This window comes from Plasmodium relictum (assembly GCF_900005765.1).
Source record: "Plasmodium relictum strain SGS1 genome assembly, chromosome: 12".
NCBI classification, from domain to species: domain Eukaryota; phylum Apicomplexa; class Aconoidasida; order Haemosporida; family Plasmodiidae; genus Plasmodium; species Plasmodium relictum.
Window position 1 is genome coordinate 351,584 of NC_041690.1, and position 19,147 is coordinate 370,730.

Genomic DNA, 19,147 nt, shown 5'->3' on the forward strand with positions numbered 1-19,147 from the left:
TATTTCTTATATGTAGGATTATTTTATTAGTGATGTATTTTGGTGTAATTTTAAATTTTGTTTTATTTTTTATATTATTTTTGTTTTTTTTTTTAATATTTGTATTTTGGCAGAATATATTAATATAAGCATACATTTTTTCTATGAAGTATCTAGTTGTATCATTTTAATTTATGATTTTTACCTAATATACATTTATATATAAGAGGAAGTATACACTTTCTATATATCTTATTTGTTGTTTATATATGTTTTATTATTAGTAAAAAATTATAATAGAAAAGAAGGTACATATAATTAAGTAGCTTCATAAAATTAATTGTTTAAAGACATAAATTTATTTTATTTTATTTTATTTTTTTATGATGTATTTTATTACAAATCATAGTTTCTTTATTTTACCTAATGTTGCTTTTATAATTTTTTTTTCTATAAATATAAAAGATTTTGTTCATATAAATCTTATTTCCAGTATATGTTTGCATGCGTTATTTTATACAGAATTTTTTTGTATAACTAATTTTATATATATATATGTAAAAGAATATAATTTTTAAGAGTATATATATTATTTAATTATATTTTTAAGAGTCAATTTTTTTTTTTTTTCTTTTTTTTTTTTCATTCTTTTCCTTTTTTTCTTTTTTCTTTCTTTTTTTTTATATTTTCCTATATCTGCTTTAAAATTTTAGATATATATATTTTTCTATTTCTCATCCTTTTTCTTTATTTTTTTGTGTATTAAAAAAACGTTGATAAATGATAAAATTAAAAAAACTTGTTAAATGTAAAATGGTAAATTGAATTAAGTGGCTTTTTATTTTTAATGGATCACAAAGATTTACTGTTAATAATATTTTAAGATTTACAATTTTTCGTTCATATTAATTAAATTTTACTTATTTTATTTTATGTTATTTTATTTTATTTTATTTTTTTTCTTTGTAAATATACACTTTGAAGACAATATTTTACAAATTTTTTGGTTTTATTTGTAAAATACATATATTGTAAAAAAGAAAATAAAATTTTCTGTACAAGTTTTTAAACATAGAAATATAAAAAAAAAAATATATATATATATATATGCGATATTATTTAATATATACATTTCCATGGCATTAGTTCTGCTATTTTTTAAAATTTTCAGTTTTATTTAACAAAAAAAAGAAAGAAAAAAAGAAATAGAAATATATTTGCATATATATGTTCTGTGATTATTAGAAAAAAACCAAAGGAACTTTTTTTTTTATTTGAATCAGTATCTTATGGAAAAAAAAATGATAATTTTATTCAAAAGTAATATAAGACGCCATTTTGGAAGTTTAAAAAATGAATTAGAAAAATTTGAAATGTTATCAAAAAGATTTGTAAATAGCATTGAAAAATATAAGAGAGAAAAAAACATTTCAATATCATCATATATAAATTATAAAAAAGAGATAAAAGAATGTATTGGACTTTTATTTATTAATAATTTAAATTGTTTGGAAGAAAAAGATTTTAAGATGATATTTACTTATAGCATATTATTATCTAGAAGAATATTAATTCCAAAAGATCATATGAAAAATGTACTATTAAGTTACGTCATAATGAAAAAAGAAAATAAAGAAAAATATATAGATTCTAATAAATTGAATAGTATACGGAAAGAAAATGAAGTAAAAGAATTACTATTAATGCTGAAATTTCTTTTTTATTTAAATGTAGATTTTGATAAAGTAATTTATAATCATTTATATTCTGAACTAAACAATGAAATAGAATTTTACACATTAGAAGAATTAGTGGAAATAATAAAAATAATATCATCTTTTAAAAATAAAAAATGGGTTAATTCTAAAGTGTTTTCTCGGTGTATAAATGAAATTATAAAAAGAAATAGTGAGGGAAAGGAGAACATATCTAAATTTTTAGTAACTATTATAAAGTCATGTTCTCGTCTTAATTATGAAATATATGATATACAAATTTTACTAGAAACCTTTAGGCAAAATTATGATAAAAATAGAAAAAGTGATATGCACATATTAATAAAAGTCTTATATAATTTATTTTTATGCAATTATCATAATTATAAAAATACTAACCAATTAATAAATATATTAAAAGAAGAAGTTATGCAAGTAAAAAAAGAAAAAGATTACCCATTATATAAAAAATATTTGTATAATAATATAGTTCTTGATAATAATTTAGATTTTAATACTCAATCATCAAAGAATGAATCAGAAATTAATATTTGCAATGACAATATAAATAATATTCATGAAATATACTTTAAAAAGAAAGAACGAGATAATGATATGTTATCAAGTAGTACTATTACATCATTAAGTTTATATAGACTAAAATTTTTGGATCTTTTTATACGTTCAGATAACTATCTCTACAATTATTTTTATTCTTCAAATTCCCATTTTTTTGATTTTATTAAACAACTAAACTTAGAAAGTTAATTATTAAAATATATGAAAAATATATAAACATTTTAAAAAAATTTTATAAAAAGTAAAATATGAAATTATATTAATATATATATATGTATATATTTATAATTTTATTGTAGATAAAAATATAAAAGAAACTATTTTCAGCAAACAAGTTAAATTTTTTATAATAGAAAATGGGTAAAAAAAAAAAAAAAAAAAAATGCCCTTTTTATAAAATAACAAATTTATATGTTATTTATTTTATTAGGTTTAGAATAGAACATAAGTATGTAAATATATATCCTATAACATTTTTACCAGATATCAAAAATACTTATGTAGAATTTGTACATAATATTTTCATTAATAAAAAAATGAAAGATAGCCCAAATAGATTTCATAAAAACTATTTAAATTATAAAATTAGACATATGAAATTTTTAGGATGGTTAATATATATATATGTATATATATACATTAAAATTATTTAAATAAGTTTTATGTTAAAAACATTATTTTCTTTTACATATCATTGTTTTTATAGGGATGCAGTAATATTATATGAATATGAATGGAAAAAGTTAAGGTTATAAATGAATTAAAAAATTTATGTTGAAAAATTAAAAAATTTATTTATATAATTAATATATATTTTATATTTATGTACGTGTATATATATATATATAGTTAAATACTTATATGTATATATTCTATTTACAGAAGTTATAATGAAAAATTTGAGTACATAAAAAAGGCATTTAAAAGTATTAAAAGCTCATCACAATGAATTTATTAAATGACAAATTAAAAAGTATAAAATATAAAATTTAAAAAGTAGGGCGTAACACCACACCTGTATATATGATAATATAATTTTTTTCGAATATATAATAGATGATAGAAATGAAATATTTTTTATGAATATTTCTCAAACAAAAAAAAAAAAAAAGGAAAAAAATTAAAATTTTATGGCTCAACATCATGGGATTTTTTTGTATCTAAATTTTCTTTTTTTCTTTTTTTCATTTTTAATGACATTCTTCTTCTTATTGTTTTTTGTTTCTAATGATTAAAAGGAAAAAAAATAAATATTATTTTAAATATTATATATATATATATATATATAAATTATAAAAACTAAGATTAAAAAAGAAAAAAGATTACCTGGAAGATAGTTCGTAATGGTTTATATAGTAATGGAACAACTGGTGTTTCAACTTTAACTAATTCAACATCAATTTGTTTACATAAATGATTCATCTTTGCTATTTTTTTTATACATTCATGACTTAAACCATGTATAGTTACATGCTTATTATTAATATTATATCTGTGCTTAACAGATGTTAGTGCTTCAATTGCTGTATAATCAAATAAGGTACTTTTTCCTTTTAAAACTATATTTACTGTTGGACTATCATTTTCATAACTAAATAATCTTGTAAACATTTTTTTAGAAGCATAAAATAAATGACCTTCAATTTCATAATACTATAAAAAAAAAAAAATGTATGTATATGTATGTATATTAAGATGTATTGTTTTTTTAAACCATTGAATTTTATATTGATTTTATATAATTTATATTACATCTCTATTATTTTATTTTTTTTTTTTTACTTTAGTATCAGTATCCTTATCATAAAATATTTCAAATTTAAAGGTTGATTTACTTTGCCATACATATACCAAAGCGGATAAAATAATTCCTGCGAAAACTCCAGTTGGAACACTTACAACAACCTGAGTAAAAAATTAAAATAATTTTATTTTTTAAATTAATATATATTATGAAAAATTATATATTTACATATTATTTTTTCCTTTTTTCATTACGCATAAAACAGTAACAAGAACAATAATAAAAGCATCCCATCTTGATATTTTTCTACTCATACAAGGATGGCACTTTCTTATATAACCAGGACAAAAGGTAAAAAATACAATTGGGATAGAAAACCATTTGAAACAATGAATAAATACAGTTATCATAATTCCACATAAAAAAGATAACGGAATATAATTTAATAGAGAATAACCAAAAAGCAATATGGCATATATTAAAATAGATGCAACAACTCCACTCTCCTTACCTCTTGCTCCATTTCTATAATTTAAAACTGATAATCCCAACAAACTACTACCACCTACTGCACTTCCTAATGTTGCTAAAAAATTTCCAATAAAAAGAGAAAAAATTGTTTCATTAGTGTCACATTCAGCACCACCCATATCTTTTATTACTTCACTAACCATTAAAACTTCAATTAGTAATACTGTGAACATATTTGCGACTATGAAAAAAAAAAGTACATAAATTTATATAAGAAGTATAATTAAAAAAAATTCAAAAATTAAGCTATATAAAATTTTTACCTTGCTTAATAAGATCTAAATCAAAAACAACTTTTGAAAAATCTAATTCCTTATTTGTAAATAAAAAAGTTGGTTTTGCTTTGTCTAATGTAAAAGAAAACATATCGCCAACTGTAAATGACTTAACATTTTTAAATGACTCAAAATTGTTATGTAAAATCTTTCTAAGAATAACAAATTCAACAAAAATAGTAACTGTTATAGCTATTAATGTAGAAGGAATTTTATGACCTACCTGTATGGATAAAAAAAAAAAAAATTATATATTGATTTGGATATGTGTATAAATAAAATTTTTTTTTTTTTTTTTTTGTTGAAACATATTCTGTATTTATAGTATATTATGTAATATTCAAAATTTTACTCATTAATACTATTTATACTATTTTTTTTAAATATTTATCATGCATTATGTTGAAAAAAAAAAAGATAATATTTTTAATTCAATAATATATGTCTCTTCTCAAATATAAATATATATACAACTTAGACATAATTAAATATATATAAGATTCTTATTATTATAATTATTTTTATTTCTATATATTCTTAAAATTGTAAAAATACATCTACATTATATATATATATATAACTTCGTACTTTTGGTATTTTTTTCCAAAGTTCTACGATGATAACAACAAGAGCACATATTATTATAAAAAATAGTAAAAAGTATCCCTTAATATATTCATGGGTGTATGGATTTTTTAAGGTATGTAATTGAGCCATCAAAAAAATAATAGAAAGGCCATTACAGTATCCAATAAAAACAGGTGTAGGAATTAATTGAATTAAGGCTGACATATGAAATAAAGAAAAAAAGAATAGCATAACGGAACATATTAATATGCAAACATATAATTTTTCTATTCCTTCAGGTAAATAATCAATATGATCATTTTCTATTAAATACTTTGAGCAAACCGATGCAAAAGCTCCTGTTACTCCATGAATAACTGCAGGAGAACCTCCAAAAATAGATGTTATTAAACATAAAAAGGAAGCTCCTTGTAATCCAATATATGGTGGAATTTTAGCTATCATAGAAAAAGATATCATTTCAGGTAACATTGTTAAGCATAATATACAACCACACAATATTTCATTTATATAATATTTGGATACTTCTTTTGGTGTATTTGTAAATCCCCAACCCCATTTTATACCATCTATTATTGATATGAATGATTTTGAAAATCCTATTCTGGCAGGTAAACATACTTTTATATCATTGTCATATAAGTCATCATGATATAGTTGCGTTCTTTCACTTGATTCATCCAATTTGTTAAATTCATCTGCTTCATTTATGAAATCATTAATTATTAAATCACTACTTTTTGTGTCAAACATTTTTTTTTCTTTTATTTTTTTTTTTTATCTATTTTTTTTTTTAGAAGTTATTTTTTAAATAATCAACAATTTGTACTAACATGTATATATTAAAATATTTAAATATTTACAAAATTTAAACATATATATGAATTATTGTTTTCATTTATAAACATATAGCTTTTTATTTTCTTATGTTTTATATTTCTTCACAACTTATTTTATTTTACTTTTTTTTTTTCCCCCTTTATTATAAATTTTTTACATTATTTCTTTTAGGATAAAATAAAAACTATTAAATTAAAATATTCTAAATTAAAAAAAAAAAATTTAGTTCATTATTAATAGGGAAATAGTAACTTCACGAAATATAAAACATCAAGGGTTTTTTAACTGAACTATTAATTATTCTCTGGTAAAATGGCTTAAAAAAATTAAAAGAATATATATATTTTTTCATTTAATCATACAAATATATGAGAATACAATAAAAATTCTTTTTAAAATATAAATTTCCAATAATAAAAAAAAAATTAAAAGGAAGAAATCAATTATTTTCACTTAAAAAAAGAGGCTAGATATAAAGTTGAAAAAAAAAAAAAAAAAAAAAAAATCAAAACATATATTTTATTAAAAAAAATTCATTATAAATAGATTAATATACAAAATTAAAAATATATTTATATCTTCAAAATTCATATTTTTTAATTTTTCTTTTAAGATTTCTTCATAAAATCTTTGAAAAAAATGTATGAAAGTTTAAAAAAAAAAAAAAAGACATCTTAATTTAATATTTTATATATTTACATGGAAAATTATTTTTTTACTTTTTATTTTATTAATGTAATTATATATTTATTATTTTATTAATTTTTTTTATATAAATTTTTATTTTATTTTTTATTTTTTTTTTACTTTTTTTTTTTTTTTTTGCATGCTTTTTTAACATAAACATTTAATATTTTCTTGAATTTTCAAGTCTGAAAAATTTACAAAATTTAGATTTGAATTTAATCGCACACATATAAGAAATGTATATGCATATTTATTCAAACTTTTTTATTATTTTTCTTTTTTATTTTATTTGCTATTAATAGTTTACAACAAAGATGGTAAAAAAAAGAAAAAAAAAAATTCTTTTTTTCTGTTAAAATATTAAAACATTTTTGATGTCATTTAATCAAGATGAATGAAAAATAAAAAATACTGATTATTTTGTAATTTATCCCTTCATGCTAAAATATACAAAAAAGAAAAATCTTATAAGAAACATTCTTTCAATTATTTTGATATGTTACATATGGTTATTGCAAATTAAGAACATTGTTTAACATTATCGGATTGAATATAAATATATAATACTCTACTGAGTATTCATAAAAGTAAATATAAGATAAAATAAAAATTAAAGGGTATTTAATTTTTAAAAAAATAGTAGTGAAGAAATATTATAAATCTATCAAATGAAGAAACAAGTTATAGAATATAATATTCATTTTTTAAAGATAATTTATTTAAAAGTGGAAAGCAAAATTTATAAATGATATGAATGGATTTATTTCACTGTTATAAAAATTCAAAAAAAAAGTTTTTTGTAATGAGTAAAATACAGAAGATTGTAATATTTGAATATTATTACAAAAAAAAAAAAAATGTTATATTATTCATTAAAAAAATAACAAAATCAGTTATTTTAAAATGTAAAAGTATTAAAGGTATATAGTTTCTTCTTGAGTATAGAAAAATAAATACCATTTTTATAATTTCAATTTTTCAAAAGATTTTGCAAATAATGTTATTTAAAATAACTTTTTTTTATTTTTTTTAAATTAATTTCATGTTCTTGTAATTTTATAAGAAATATATATTTTATTTATTTCATATTATCATAATATAGATTTTTTTTGGGAACTATATTTTAGATTAATATTTTTTAAATGAAAAAAAAAGAATTTAACTAGATAACTAGATTCCTAAATGAATAAGAATAATTAACTACATTCTAAATATTTTCTTTGAAAAAGTTCATATAATTTTATGTATATATATATATATATATATAAAGTTACTCTATGTAGGTGGCTATTATGTAATCATGATTATGTTCTATTATTAAGAAACACGTGTAATTGTTAGCTGTTAAAGGTCATTACTTTTTTTCTTTATAATTTAATTATAATATATAACATTTCTAAATATGTATTATTTTTATATGAAAAAAAAATAAAATGAACATATTAATTATTTTCTATATATAAATGTACTTGACTGTTATAGCAAATGTTTTTAGAACAATTATTTAACAATTTGTTGGCATTACAATAAAAATTATTTACAACAGTTTTAAAGTTTATGATAAAGAGAAAAAAAAAAAAGATTTAATCTTAAGTAATTAATAAAAAATTAACATAAGTATTTAACTTTATATATTTTAATTCAATAAAAAATTATACGCTATATTTTTTAAAAGAAAAAAAGGTTATGCATCTGTTTTATGATTATATAATCCCCAAAAAAAAAAAGATATTAGTGCATGCAACAAATATACCACCTGGCACTTTAAGATGCATGCATGCTTTTTATTATATTGTTTTAAAATAACTTATAGAATCCATTATATTATTTTTATATTTGAAATAATTTAAAGTATTTGTAGTTTTATGTTTTTAAAAAAAATACTATAAACACTATATGAATTTATAATTTTCATTTTTAGATATCTTAGAGAAAAAAATATATATATATTTCAAAGCAATATGCATATGTTTAATTAGTATATATAAACCTTTATTTTTATTATATCTGCATTATATAACTATTATTATTAATAATATTATTATTATTGGGATTGAAGTGGTTTTATTGAATATTTTTGTATGTTAATAAGAAATGATAAATTAAAAAAATATATTTATGATATTGATTATGCATTTATAACTGATAAAACAATTCCGTAAAAAATATATTTATCTTAATTCAACTAGTAATTCACTGATGAATATTAAAATTTAGTTCTATTTGCTATACATATAAACTATTGAAAAAAAAATATTAATTTTATATGGACTTCAAATATATATTTTTTTTTCCATTTAGTAACTTTATTTTGATTTTACTAGTTTTTTTTTTTATTCCTTTATATTTTTAACTTAAAATTAGTAATTTATTATTTATAATTAATAATACGGAACTTGTAATATTCAATTATATTGTGTTTTTCCTAACATGAAAGTAATTAAAATTTTTGTTCTTTCATTTGTATTTTTGTTATACAAAAATAGCACTATTGTACATTGTGGTGGCTATGGTGATATAGCCGCAACAAGTGCTTTACAAACTGTTATTAAGGAACCTATTACGTAATGAATAAAAATAAAAGAAAACAAATATAAAATTATTTTGCACTTTGATATTTTCTATTGAATATCTTTGTAATTGAAATACAAACTTCTATTAAATACATTGTGTACATTTTTTTTTTTTTTCTTTAGTTTAACAATAAAGGATTTATATGAGCATGGTGTAAAGAGTCCAATAACAAAACTTGTGCATAAAATCAAAAAGTTCCTCCGTTATAGAAAAGTTTTGAGATGGTCTCGTATATGGTGGATATTATTAGTTAGAGAAATTGTAGGAGATAATAATATTGAAAAAAGAACTGAGAAAGTAAGTAGACAAATATATTTATTTTCATTATATTCCTTTTAAAATGCTCATATTTTAGATGTATATTAAATTTAAATAATATATATATTTTTTTCCTTTTTTTTTTCAAATTTTTATTCAAAAAAAAAAAAAAAAAAAAGAGAAAGATTATTTATTCATTTACTATATATTTGTATAAAATTAGTTACTTTTATTTTTTAATATTTATCGTAATTGTTAATATTTTATTTATTTTAGGAATTAAGAGAGATATGGGATCAATGTACTATAGCTGTATTTAACAATACTTTAAATACAATAGATACTAAACCATTATTGTTTTTACATGGTATTTTAAATGAATGTAAAGAAAATTTCTCAACAAAATTAAGACAAGATCCAAGTTTAATTGTAGTAAAAATGAATCAAATAATAAAATCTGAAATATATAGATTTTGGGTTTCAGAAAATTATTTGAAAATAGCAAGATCAGGAATATTCTACAAGTCTATCACACCAAGTATAGTTCCACCTCTTCCTAAAGAACATACCTTAAGATATTTGTCTTCATATATGGTAGATAAATTAAAAGCCTTAGAATCTAAAAAGAATATAGAATCAGGAAAATATGAAATAGACATAAGCTCTGATGAAAAAACTAAAAAAGGTGAAGGTGATGTAGATGAAACTACTGAAGATAATTTATATGAGCAGTTAATAAAAGAAGAAAATATTGATGAATTAGCTAAAGAAGTTATTTTGGGTGAAGACACTGATGATAATGAAAGTGCTGATAATGAAGTTACTGATTATAATGGAGATGATAATAATGAAAGTACTGATAATGAAGGTGAAGATACTGAAGACAATTAAGAAAATATCAATATGAATGAATATTATTTTAAACATTCAAATAATAAAAAGGTAATAATTAAATAAAATTGAAAATAGTTATTACATGAATATTTTCAATCAGTTGAAATAAAAATAATATTTACAAAAATAGGAAGCAATTTTCTATTTTTAGATAGGATAGGTATTATTGCGATAAATAAAAACTTGCAGTAATATAAATTTTTTTAAAAATGAATTTATTTAGGGCTTATTATTTTTCTTATTTATATTTATATACTATGATTTATTAGTTTTTATTTCAAAAATGAGGTTTTTCAATTTTTGACTCAATGGAAATATTTAATTTTTTTCATTGGAATTTTTTAATTTATATCATATTAAAATTTTGCAATTTTTATTTTACTAAATTTTTTTAATTTATATATATATATATATATATATGTATATATATTTCTTTAATAGTTTTTAATTTTTAATAAGAAACATCTATTATTTATGTAACTTGAGTAACAGTCCTTATTTTTTTAAAAGTAAAATATGGTTTATTTTATTAAAAAAGAAATTTGCTCTTTAAAAAAAAAAAATTGAAAATGTATAATTCTAAAGAGTTCAATATTTAGTGCAATGCCTAATATATATTTCTTTTTAACATTATTTTTATTTAAGATATTTGTATCATTTAAATAAATGTTATAATTTTTTTAAATATTCTTGTTCCTTTACTGATTAAAGAATTTTTTACTTTTGGGTACTTATAAATCTCACTTATTCTTCTCAAAATAAAAAGTGAAAATATTCATAATTTTTTTTATTTATTTATATTTTTAATTTCAAGGTGTATTTATAACTTGTATTTTTTTTTAATAAAAATAAGAAGTGATTTTTTCATACAAATATTTAAATATTCAATATTAAAATTTAATTTTTAATTATATTTATAATGTTTATTATGATTACTTATTAATATGTGCAATTTTTCTTATTGTAAAAGGACGCTGTTTCTATTAACTTTTTTTTCTTATATATGTAATAGTAATTTTTTCTAATATATAGGATTATTAAGGATAATATATATTTTTAAATAAGATAGCCTTTATAATTTAAATATATGTTATAATATTTTTTAAATTTTATTTTATTTTTTTTTTTGGGGATTTTGATCTATTTAAAAGAAATTTATTAAATACTTAACACTATTTTTCTTAATACTAAAGAATTGAAGAGAATATTAAAATTAATAAAATAAAAATAAAATATTAATATGCGATAGAGCACATATATTAATTTTACTTTAAAGTATCATAACTTCTACCATATGATAAATTAAACAAAAAAAAAGTCTTTAACAATTTATGCAACAAAATTAAAAATGAGAAATATCTTTACAATAATATATAAAGGGGTAATAATGTGTATTCATAAAAATTAAAAAAAAAAAAATATAAAAACATTAAATTAAGGAATAATTTTATGTAAAAAAAAAAAAATATAAGTATATTATTATGAGAAAAAAAAAAAATATGTATATCAATAGATGTATATGTTTATTTAAAAAGTTTTTTTTGAAAAGTTACGATAACCTACACCTACACATTTTATAATATATGAATAATCAATTTGAGATTTTTCTACTTTTTTAATATCAAAAACAACACTAAAAAAGTCATTTAACAATCTAATTAGTGCAATAGAGTATGGTTTTAGAATATTTAATGTAATTTTCGAAACAGATGTATCATTTGCTAAAGCCATATATAATAGAGGTAACCATTGATAATTTGTATCTACTGATGATAGACCTTTTATTTCATTTGCTATTTTTAAGGAAACAAAAAATCCCAATCTTTCATATATATCAACTTGATGTAAGTTAGATGACATATTATTTAAAAAACTATTATAATCTATACAATTTTTTTCTTCTTTAGAAAATGAATTACTGCTATTATTTATAAGAAAATTTTCTTCATTTTTTTTACTTTTTTCTAATTTATTTTCAACATTTTGAATATTATTTCCATTACTTGTTCCTTGACTCGTGGAATCAGTTTCATTATTTTTATTATTTATATTTAATGAATCTTTAACATGTTTCAATAAAAATTCATCAATACATAAATCAGTTGCATAAATACATTTATTTTGTGTATGTGCAAATAAGGATAAAGAAATAAAATGATTTTCTTCATTGTTTTTTTTTAATTTTGCATTTTCAGCTTCAATGCTAACATAAGGGGTAAATTTACATAAATTTTTTTTTGCACAATTCATGAATTTATTCCTAAAAATTAATGAAACATTATTACAAAAAATAGATCCACTTATTTTTTTAACCAAACCAGGATCATTTATATCAAAAGAATCTATTGATTTAAAATTATTCATAAAAAATAAAACTTCACCTGAGCAATCAGATTTAATTCCTCTTTTTAGAATTGTAATGTTTAAAAAATTTTCATCAACTTTCAAAAATGTTTTAAAAAAATGTTCACTCACAATTTTTAAAGTATAAACAGTACTATCAATGGAATCATCAGTTATGCCTTTTAATAATAATTTAACTGGATTTTTAAAAAATGGAATTATCATAAGTAAAAATTCAAGAAAATAAGTTATACTTCTTTCTTTACCACAATGAAATATTATATTTAAATCATTAATTTTTACTTCATCATTCACATTACCTACTAAGAATCCTGGTTTAAAGTATAATTCATCACCATTTTCATTAATTTTAATTATTGTATTGTCACATAATTTATCAATAAGTTTTAAAATTTTTGCTTCGTATTCATGTAATCCTTCGATTTCAGGCTCTTTGCTTATTTTATCTAATTCTTTATTATTTTTTATTCCATTTTTATTTTTTCTAATATTTTTAATCGTTATAGATTTGCCACTTATTAAACTTAAAGCTAATCTAAATCGGAAATAATTACTCCCACTAAATTCCATTTTATATGCAAAAAATCAGACATAAGTATATTTTGATTTACTAAAATTTAAGTAAAAACATTTGAAAAAAGTTGCAAATTATTTTTTTTTTTCCCTCAAATATATATTGATATGCTTCTACGTAATTTACATAAAATATTCCATAAAAATTATTTTATTTTTTTTTTAATTTTTTTATATTATATAAATATATTTACTGTTAAATCATATTTTTAATATTTCAAAATTTTTTCCTATATTGATATTATTTTGATCTTTCTTTTTTTTATGTTTTATATATAAAGATTATGGTATAGAAAAAATAAAAAAAAAATTTCAATTTAAAAATATTAAAATTAACTCTTGCAATTTTTTTTTTTTTTCATACAATAAAAAAAAAAAAAAAAAAAGTTTACGGGTATTATTAAAAATTATAATAAAAAAAAATGTATACAAAATATCTTTTAAAAAGTATATATAAAAAATAATAACATCAATTTGATTCTATAAAAAAAATTCAACTTTTTCGCATCATGGTTGTATATAAAATTTTTAATAATTTTTCTTAAAATGAAAATATGATAATTCTTTACCTTTTTAAAAATTATTTACTTGTAAGCTATTTTGCTTTTATAAATATATTTTTTTTTGATAAGAAAAATTAAAAGAGATACAATGTAAAATTATTCTTTTTTATTAAAACAATTATATACTCAACATTTTTTTTGGAATGATTTTTCATAGATAAATAGAATAAATTATAAAAAAACTATATATTAAAGAAACATTATTTTTAATACTTAAAATAGTTTCATAAAAACTAAATGTAAATTAATAACTTATTTTTAGAGGGTTTTTAATGGATAATTTTAATTTTGATATATATATATATATATATTTATTAGAAATGCTTATATAAATAACTATAGTATAATATCTGTTAAAAATAATAATTTATATTTTATAAATGGAAATGGTTTAATAAAAAATATTAATTTATATATTTGTATTCTTCACATTTTCTAAGATTTTGATATTAAAGATAAGCATTAAGAAAAATCAGTGGTATTTAATTATTTTTTATCTTTTTTTTTTTAACTTAATAAATCTAATATATATAAGTTATAAACAATTTAAATTTGTTAATGAAAATATGTTAAATATAAAATTAGAATAATTAACTTATTGAATAAATTATAAAAAAAAAAAAAACTAAAAAAGTTTGAAGAAATTGTAAAAATTGTAATTAAAATTTATCGATTTTATTATGTAAAAAGTATAGTTATACGTACACATAATAATGAAAATATTTAAAAAAATAAAAAAAAATGTAATTATTTTTTAAAAGAATAAATTAAAAAATATGCATATATATAAATATCAATTTTGATTTATCTAATAATTTAAAAATTTTTTTTTTTTTAATTAAAGAAAAACTTAATTCATATAATTTAGGATAAGTTATTTTAAGCAAATATAAAAAATATATAATGCATTATGTAAAATATTTAAATATTAAATACAAGACAAAAATAAGGTAAATGCATAAATGAATTTTCATATTTTATGGTAAATAAAAAAATTTGAATAATGTTTAACACATGTTAATTTTTTTTGGATAAATTATGAATAATTCTGTTTTAATATTATAATAAAAGAAAAAAATTCCCAAACTTTGAGAAATTGATAAAATATAACACTGTCAAACATTAAAGAAAATACAAAAAAGTAAATAATTTTTAATGGAATTTTAAAAAACATTAATACATTTTTATTTTATTTTTTTTTTCCTTAGATTTGTATTGAATTTTATGTATATGAATGATTATTTATTTTTAAAATGATATCAATCAAGTTTTTTTTGGTTTTATTTTTGTTGATTTTAATGTCATTGCCTTTTATTCCTTTTTTTATGTATAAATGGATTCCAGATGAAAATAATTTTCTTTTTATTATTTTAATTATATTAATGGTTACCACATTACCAGTAATTGGAGTTTACTCATATACGAGGATAAATGGCACATATTTGTATGAAAGAAAGAATGATTAATTTTTAAATAAAAACAAAACAAAAAAAAAAAAAAAGCAATAATAACATTATTATATAAAATAGAATAACAGAAAATAATGTTTAAATTTAAATGTCTACATTACTTTTTTTTTATTTAGTAAAAATTTAGATGTGAAATATTTTAAGATTTTAAAATTATAAATGAAAAAAAAAATCAGTTATAATAAGGAAAAATAACTTTATTTTAAGCATTTTTAAGAGTATATATATTATATTTTTTTTTTTTTTATGCATATTCTTCATACTATTTGTTAGTCTACCCTTTTATTCATTCCTTTTTTTTAATGCTAAAAAAAAAAAAAATACTTTTTTAAACAATAAAAAAGGTCAAGTTTAAAATAAAAAATAAAGAGTAATTTTTTTTTATATTTAATGATTAATTATATTAGAAAATAGTTATAAAAAGTTTTGTATAGAAAGAAAAAAATATAAGTAAACTTTTAAAAATATAAAAAAAAAAAAAACTACACATATATATATGATGAAAAATAAGATGTATAAGAAAGAGGGTAATCTATGTAAAAAGAAGAGAAAAAAAATTTACATAAAAAAAAAAAAAATAAAAAGAATGAAATAAAAAATTTTATTAAAATTTAAATAGTGACATATTGTTTTTCTATCTTATTATCAGACATAATTCGTAATTCATAATTAATTTGAGTTAAAAGAAATCTTTTTTTTAATTCTTCGAAACATTTTTGAAAAATAACTAAAGCTTCTTCTAAATTTATATTTTCGTGATAATATTTATCTAAAATTGCATTAACCAAATAAGCACCATATCCATGTGCCCCTTTATTTACTGCATCCATATTACTTAAGTAATCACACCAATATAATTGATATCCATCTTTCTAAAAAAAAAAAAATATATATGTACATATATATATATATATGTTTTCATCGTAATAACATATTTTCCTAAAAAATAAAAAAAGCTTATTTTTTCTTTTTTTTTTTTATATTTACATTATCATATCCAGCTATTAAACAATTAACTTCATATGGATTTCTTCTCAAATAGTAGGCTAAATTTTTTCTAGTAAAATAAGCAAAGGATTTAACAAATAAATCAGTTGAATTCTGAAATTGGTATAAATGAACATTTTTTCTGATAAATTCACCAAATTGAATTCTATCTCCAATAGAACCTCCTAATAATAAACACTTATTCCCATTTATGTCATAAAATTTTGTTTTGTCATCATTTTTTAATTTAACAATTGAATTGATGCTATATGTGTCTGCTGCTAATATAACAAAATTCTTTCCTTTTAAACCAATTAATGTATCCATAGGTAAAAAAAAAAAAGAAAAAAAATGAAATAATTAAACAAAAAATTAAAAAAAAAAAATCAACAAATATAAAATTAAAAGGAGTAAATAAGCATACCTTTTTTTAAAAAAAAAAAATATATATATATATTAAGAAAATACAAAAATATATATATAAAAAAGTAAATATTTATATATCAGGAAAATACAAAAATATGTAAAAAAAATAAATATAAAAATAGATAAAAATTGTTCTATTTGTATTTTATATAATTTAAATTGTTAAAAAAAAAAGTAAAATATATATATATATATATTTCTTTTATATTGTATAATAAAAAAAATAAAATAAGCAATTCCATATATTTATGCTAAAATTTTATAAATAATTTAAAAAAGTATTTAAAATTTTTATTAGAGAACTCGAAATTTTGAAGGGATTGTATTAATAAAAATATGTAGTTTTATAATAGCCATAATTTCTAAATAATTTTAATTATATTTTTATTTTGTTTATTTATTTTTTTTTTATTAGCATATAATTAAATTTTATTTTTATTTCATCCATTCTTTTTTTGCTTTTATATAGTTTTATTTTATTTTATTTTTTCATTTTATAAAATACAAAATTATAATTTTAACATTTCACTTTTATTTTATATAAAAAAAGCTTAAAATGTATTCTTTTAATTATATTTTATTTTCCATTCCACATCTTTGAAAAAATACAAAAGAACATTATTTTAAATAGGGACCTTTTATTGTTTATTTATGCATTTTTTTTTTTTTTTATTTAGAATAGATCAAGTATTTTCATATTAATTTTTTTTTTTTATGTAAAATTTAGTAGTTGCAATTATATATAATTATTATTATTGAAAATATCATATAATATAATAATTTCAATTATTGTTCCTTTATATACTATCTTGCTTATTTATTTTAATATTTTTTTTTATAAAAATAGTAGTGTTTATTATTTTTATTGGAAGAATAAAAAAAAAAAATAATTCTTAGGAAAATATAAACTGCTGTAAGATAAAAGTTTAATACTATTGAAATAAAATACAATGATTTTAAATGAAAAAAATAGAATAAAGTAATATAAGGTGCATAAGAAAATAAAAGGATAGTTTAGAAATTAAAACAAAAAATTATAAAAGAAAATAATCTAAATTTTATTTGATAACAATTTTAAATAAAATGATACAGAAAATATATATATATATATAAACAAAATATGAAAATATAAAAAAGAGTTTTTTTAAATGTATCATATAAATTTATAAAATTATATTATTGTATATTTGTTTTTAAATTTTAAATAAACAATTCATAAATTTTCAATTTATATATATATTTAATTAGTAAATTATTCTATTACGCTTTTACAAATATAGAAATGAATACAAACAAATTTTGTTAATTTTTTACCTTATATTCACAATAATAAGATTTATTTATTTCAAAAGATAATTTTGGAATAGTATAGTATATAAATGGCGTGTTGTTTTAATAGATATATTTTTTTATTCTTTAAATTCTACATGTCTTTTTTTTTCTTTTACACTTTATTGTTTTTATTTTTTTAAATAAATACCTGTATGAGCAAATTATAAGGCTATTAATTTTTGTTTTTTTAAATGTTTTAATGGACTATAATATGTAATTCTAATACTCAAGTTCACACATTATATATTTTAAGTTTTGATTATCTATATAATATTTTTTAAACGTATGTAGCTATTTTTCTATATTTATGAGACATTTCAATATTGTATATTCATTTATATTTTTACAATTTCGTTTTATATTTATTCAAATATCTATTATAATAATAGTTTTAAATTATAATAATTTGAATTAAGATCCTTTTAAAAATACTTTATATGTCTATGATACAATAATGTTCATACTTTATATATTTTTTTTAACCTGTGTAATTACTTTTCTTTTTTTATAAGTTCAATTAATTCATGTTATATGTGTTTATTTTTTGTTGTTGAAGAAAAAAAGTATATATTTTTTTATATTGATGTATAAAAAGGTTTCTCTTCCTTTTCTTGAAAAAATAACGGTTGAAATTTTTGTATTATATATATTTTATTATTAAATAGATTAAAAAATTCATTTTCTTCTTTATATAGAATAAAAATAAAATTCGAACTTTTTGTGTTAGCAATCTATATAGTATCACCTTATTTATAACTATAAATTTTTA

General features: G+C 17.4%; 5 protein-coding genes across 5 annotated transcripts; 2 read left to right on the top strand and 3 right to left on the bottom strand.

Annotated features, from left to right (window-relative positions):
- Positions 1-1,280: 1,280 nt before the first annotated feature.
- On the top strand, positions 1,281-3,222 carry PRELSG_1209400 (conserved Plasmodium protein, unknown function; the record flags this gene model as incomplete). The annotated part of the gene is made up of 5 exons (XM_028677864.1): positions 1,281-2,457; positions 2,573-2,633; positions 2,704-2,883; positions 2,980-3,021; positions 3,156-3,222. 5 exons carry the CDS (start codon positions 1,281-1,283, stop codon positions 3,220-3,222), a joined length of 1,527 nt encoding a protein of 508 aa, XP_028534211.1.
- A 179-nt stretch (positions 3,223-3,401) lies between these two features.
- SulP (inorganic anion exchanger, inorganic anion antiporter, putative) lies at positions 3,402-6,164 on the bottom strand (the record flags this gene model as incomplete). Its single annotated transcript, XM_028677865.1, has 6 exons — positions 3,402-3,497; positions 3,600-3,926; positions 4,056-4,178; positions 4,287-4,729; positions 4,812-5,046; positions 5,412-6,164. The coding sequence occupies 6 exons, from the start codon at positions 6,162-6,164 to the stop codon at positions 3,402-3,404; spliced, it is 1,977 nt and encodes a 658-aa protein (XP_028534212.1).
- Positions 6,165-9,368: 3,204 nt separating this feature from the next.
- On the top strand, positions 9,369-10,661 carry EXP2 (exported protein 2, putative; the record flags this gene model as incomplete). The annotated part of the gene is made up of 3 exons (XM_028677866.1): positions 9,369-9,502; positions 9,635-9,809; positions 10,047-10,661. 3 exons carry the CDS (start codon positions 9,369-9,371, stop codon positions 10,659-10,661), a joined length of 924 nt encoding a protein of 307 aa, XP_028534213.1.
- Positions 10,662-12,191: 1,530 nt separating this feature from the next.
- PRELSG_1209700 (RNA 3'-terminal phosphate cyclase-like protein, putative) lies at positions 12,192-13,598 on the bottom strand (the record flags this gene model as incomplete). Its single annotated transcript, XM_028677868.1, has 1 exon — positions 12,192-13,598. One exon carries the CDS (start codon positions 13,596-13,598, stop codon positions 12,192-12,194), a length of 1,407 nt encoding a protein of 468 aa, XP_028534214.1.
- A 2,646-nt stretch (positions 13,599-16,244) lies between these two features.
- Positions 16,245-16,947, bottom strand: PRELSG_1209800 (proteasome subunit beta type-2, putative; the record flags this gene model as incomplete). Its single annotated transcript, XM_028677869.1, has 2 exons — positions 16,245-16,505; positions 16,621-16,947. The coding sequence occupies 2 exons, from the start codon at positions 16,945-16,947 to the stop codon at positions 16,245-16,247; spliced, it is 588 nt and encodes a 195-aa protein (XP_028534215.1).
- Positions 16,948-19,147: the final 2,200 nt, after the last annotated feature.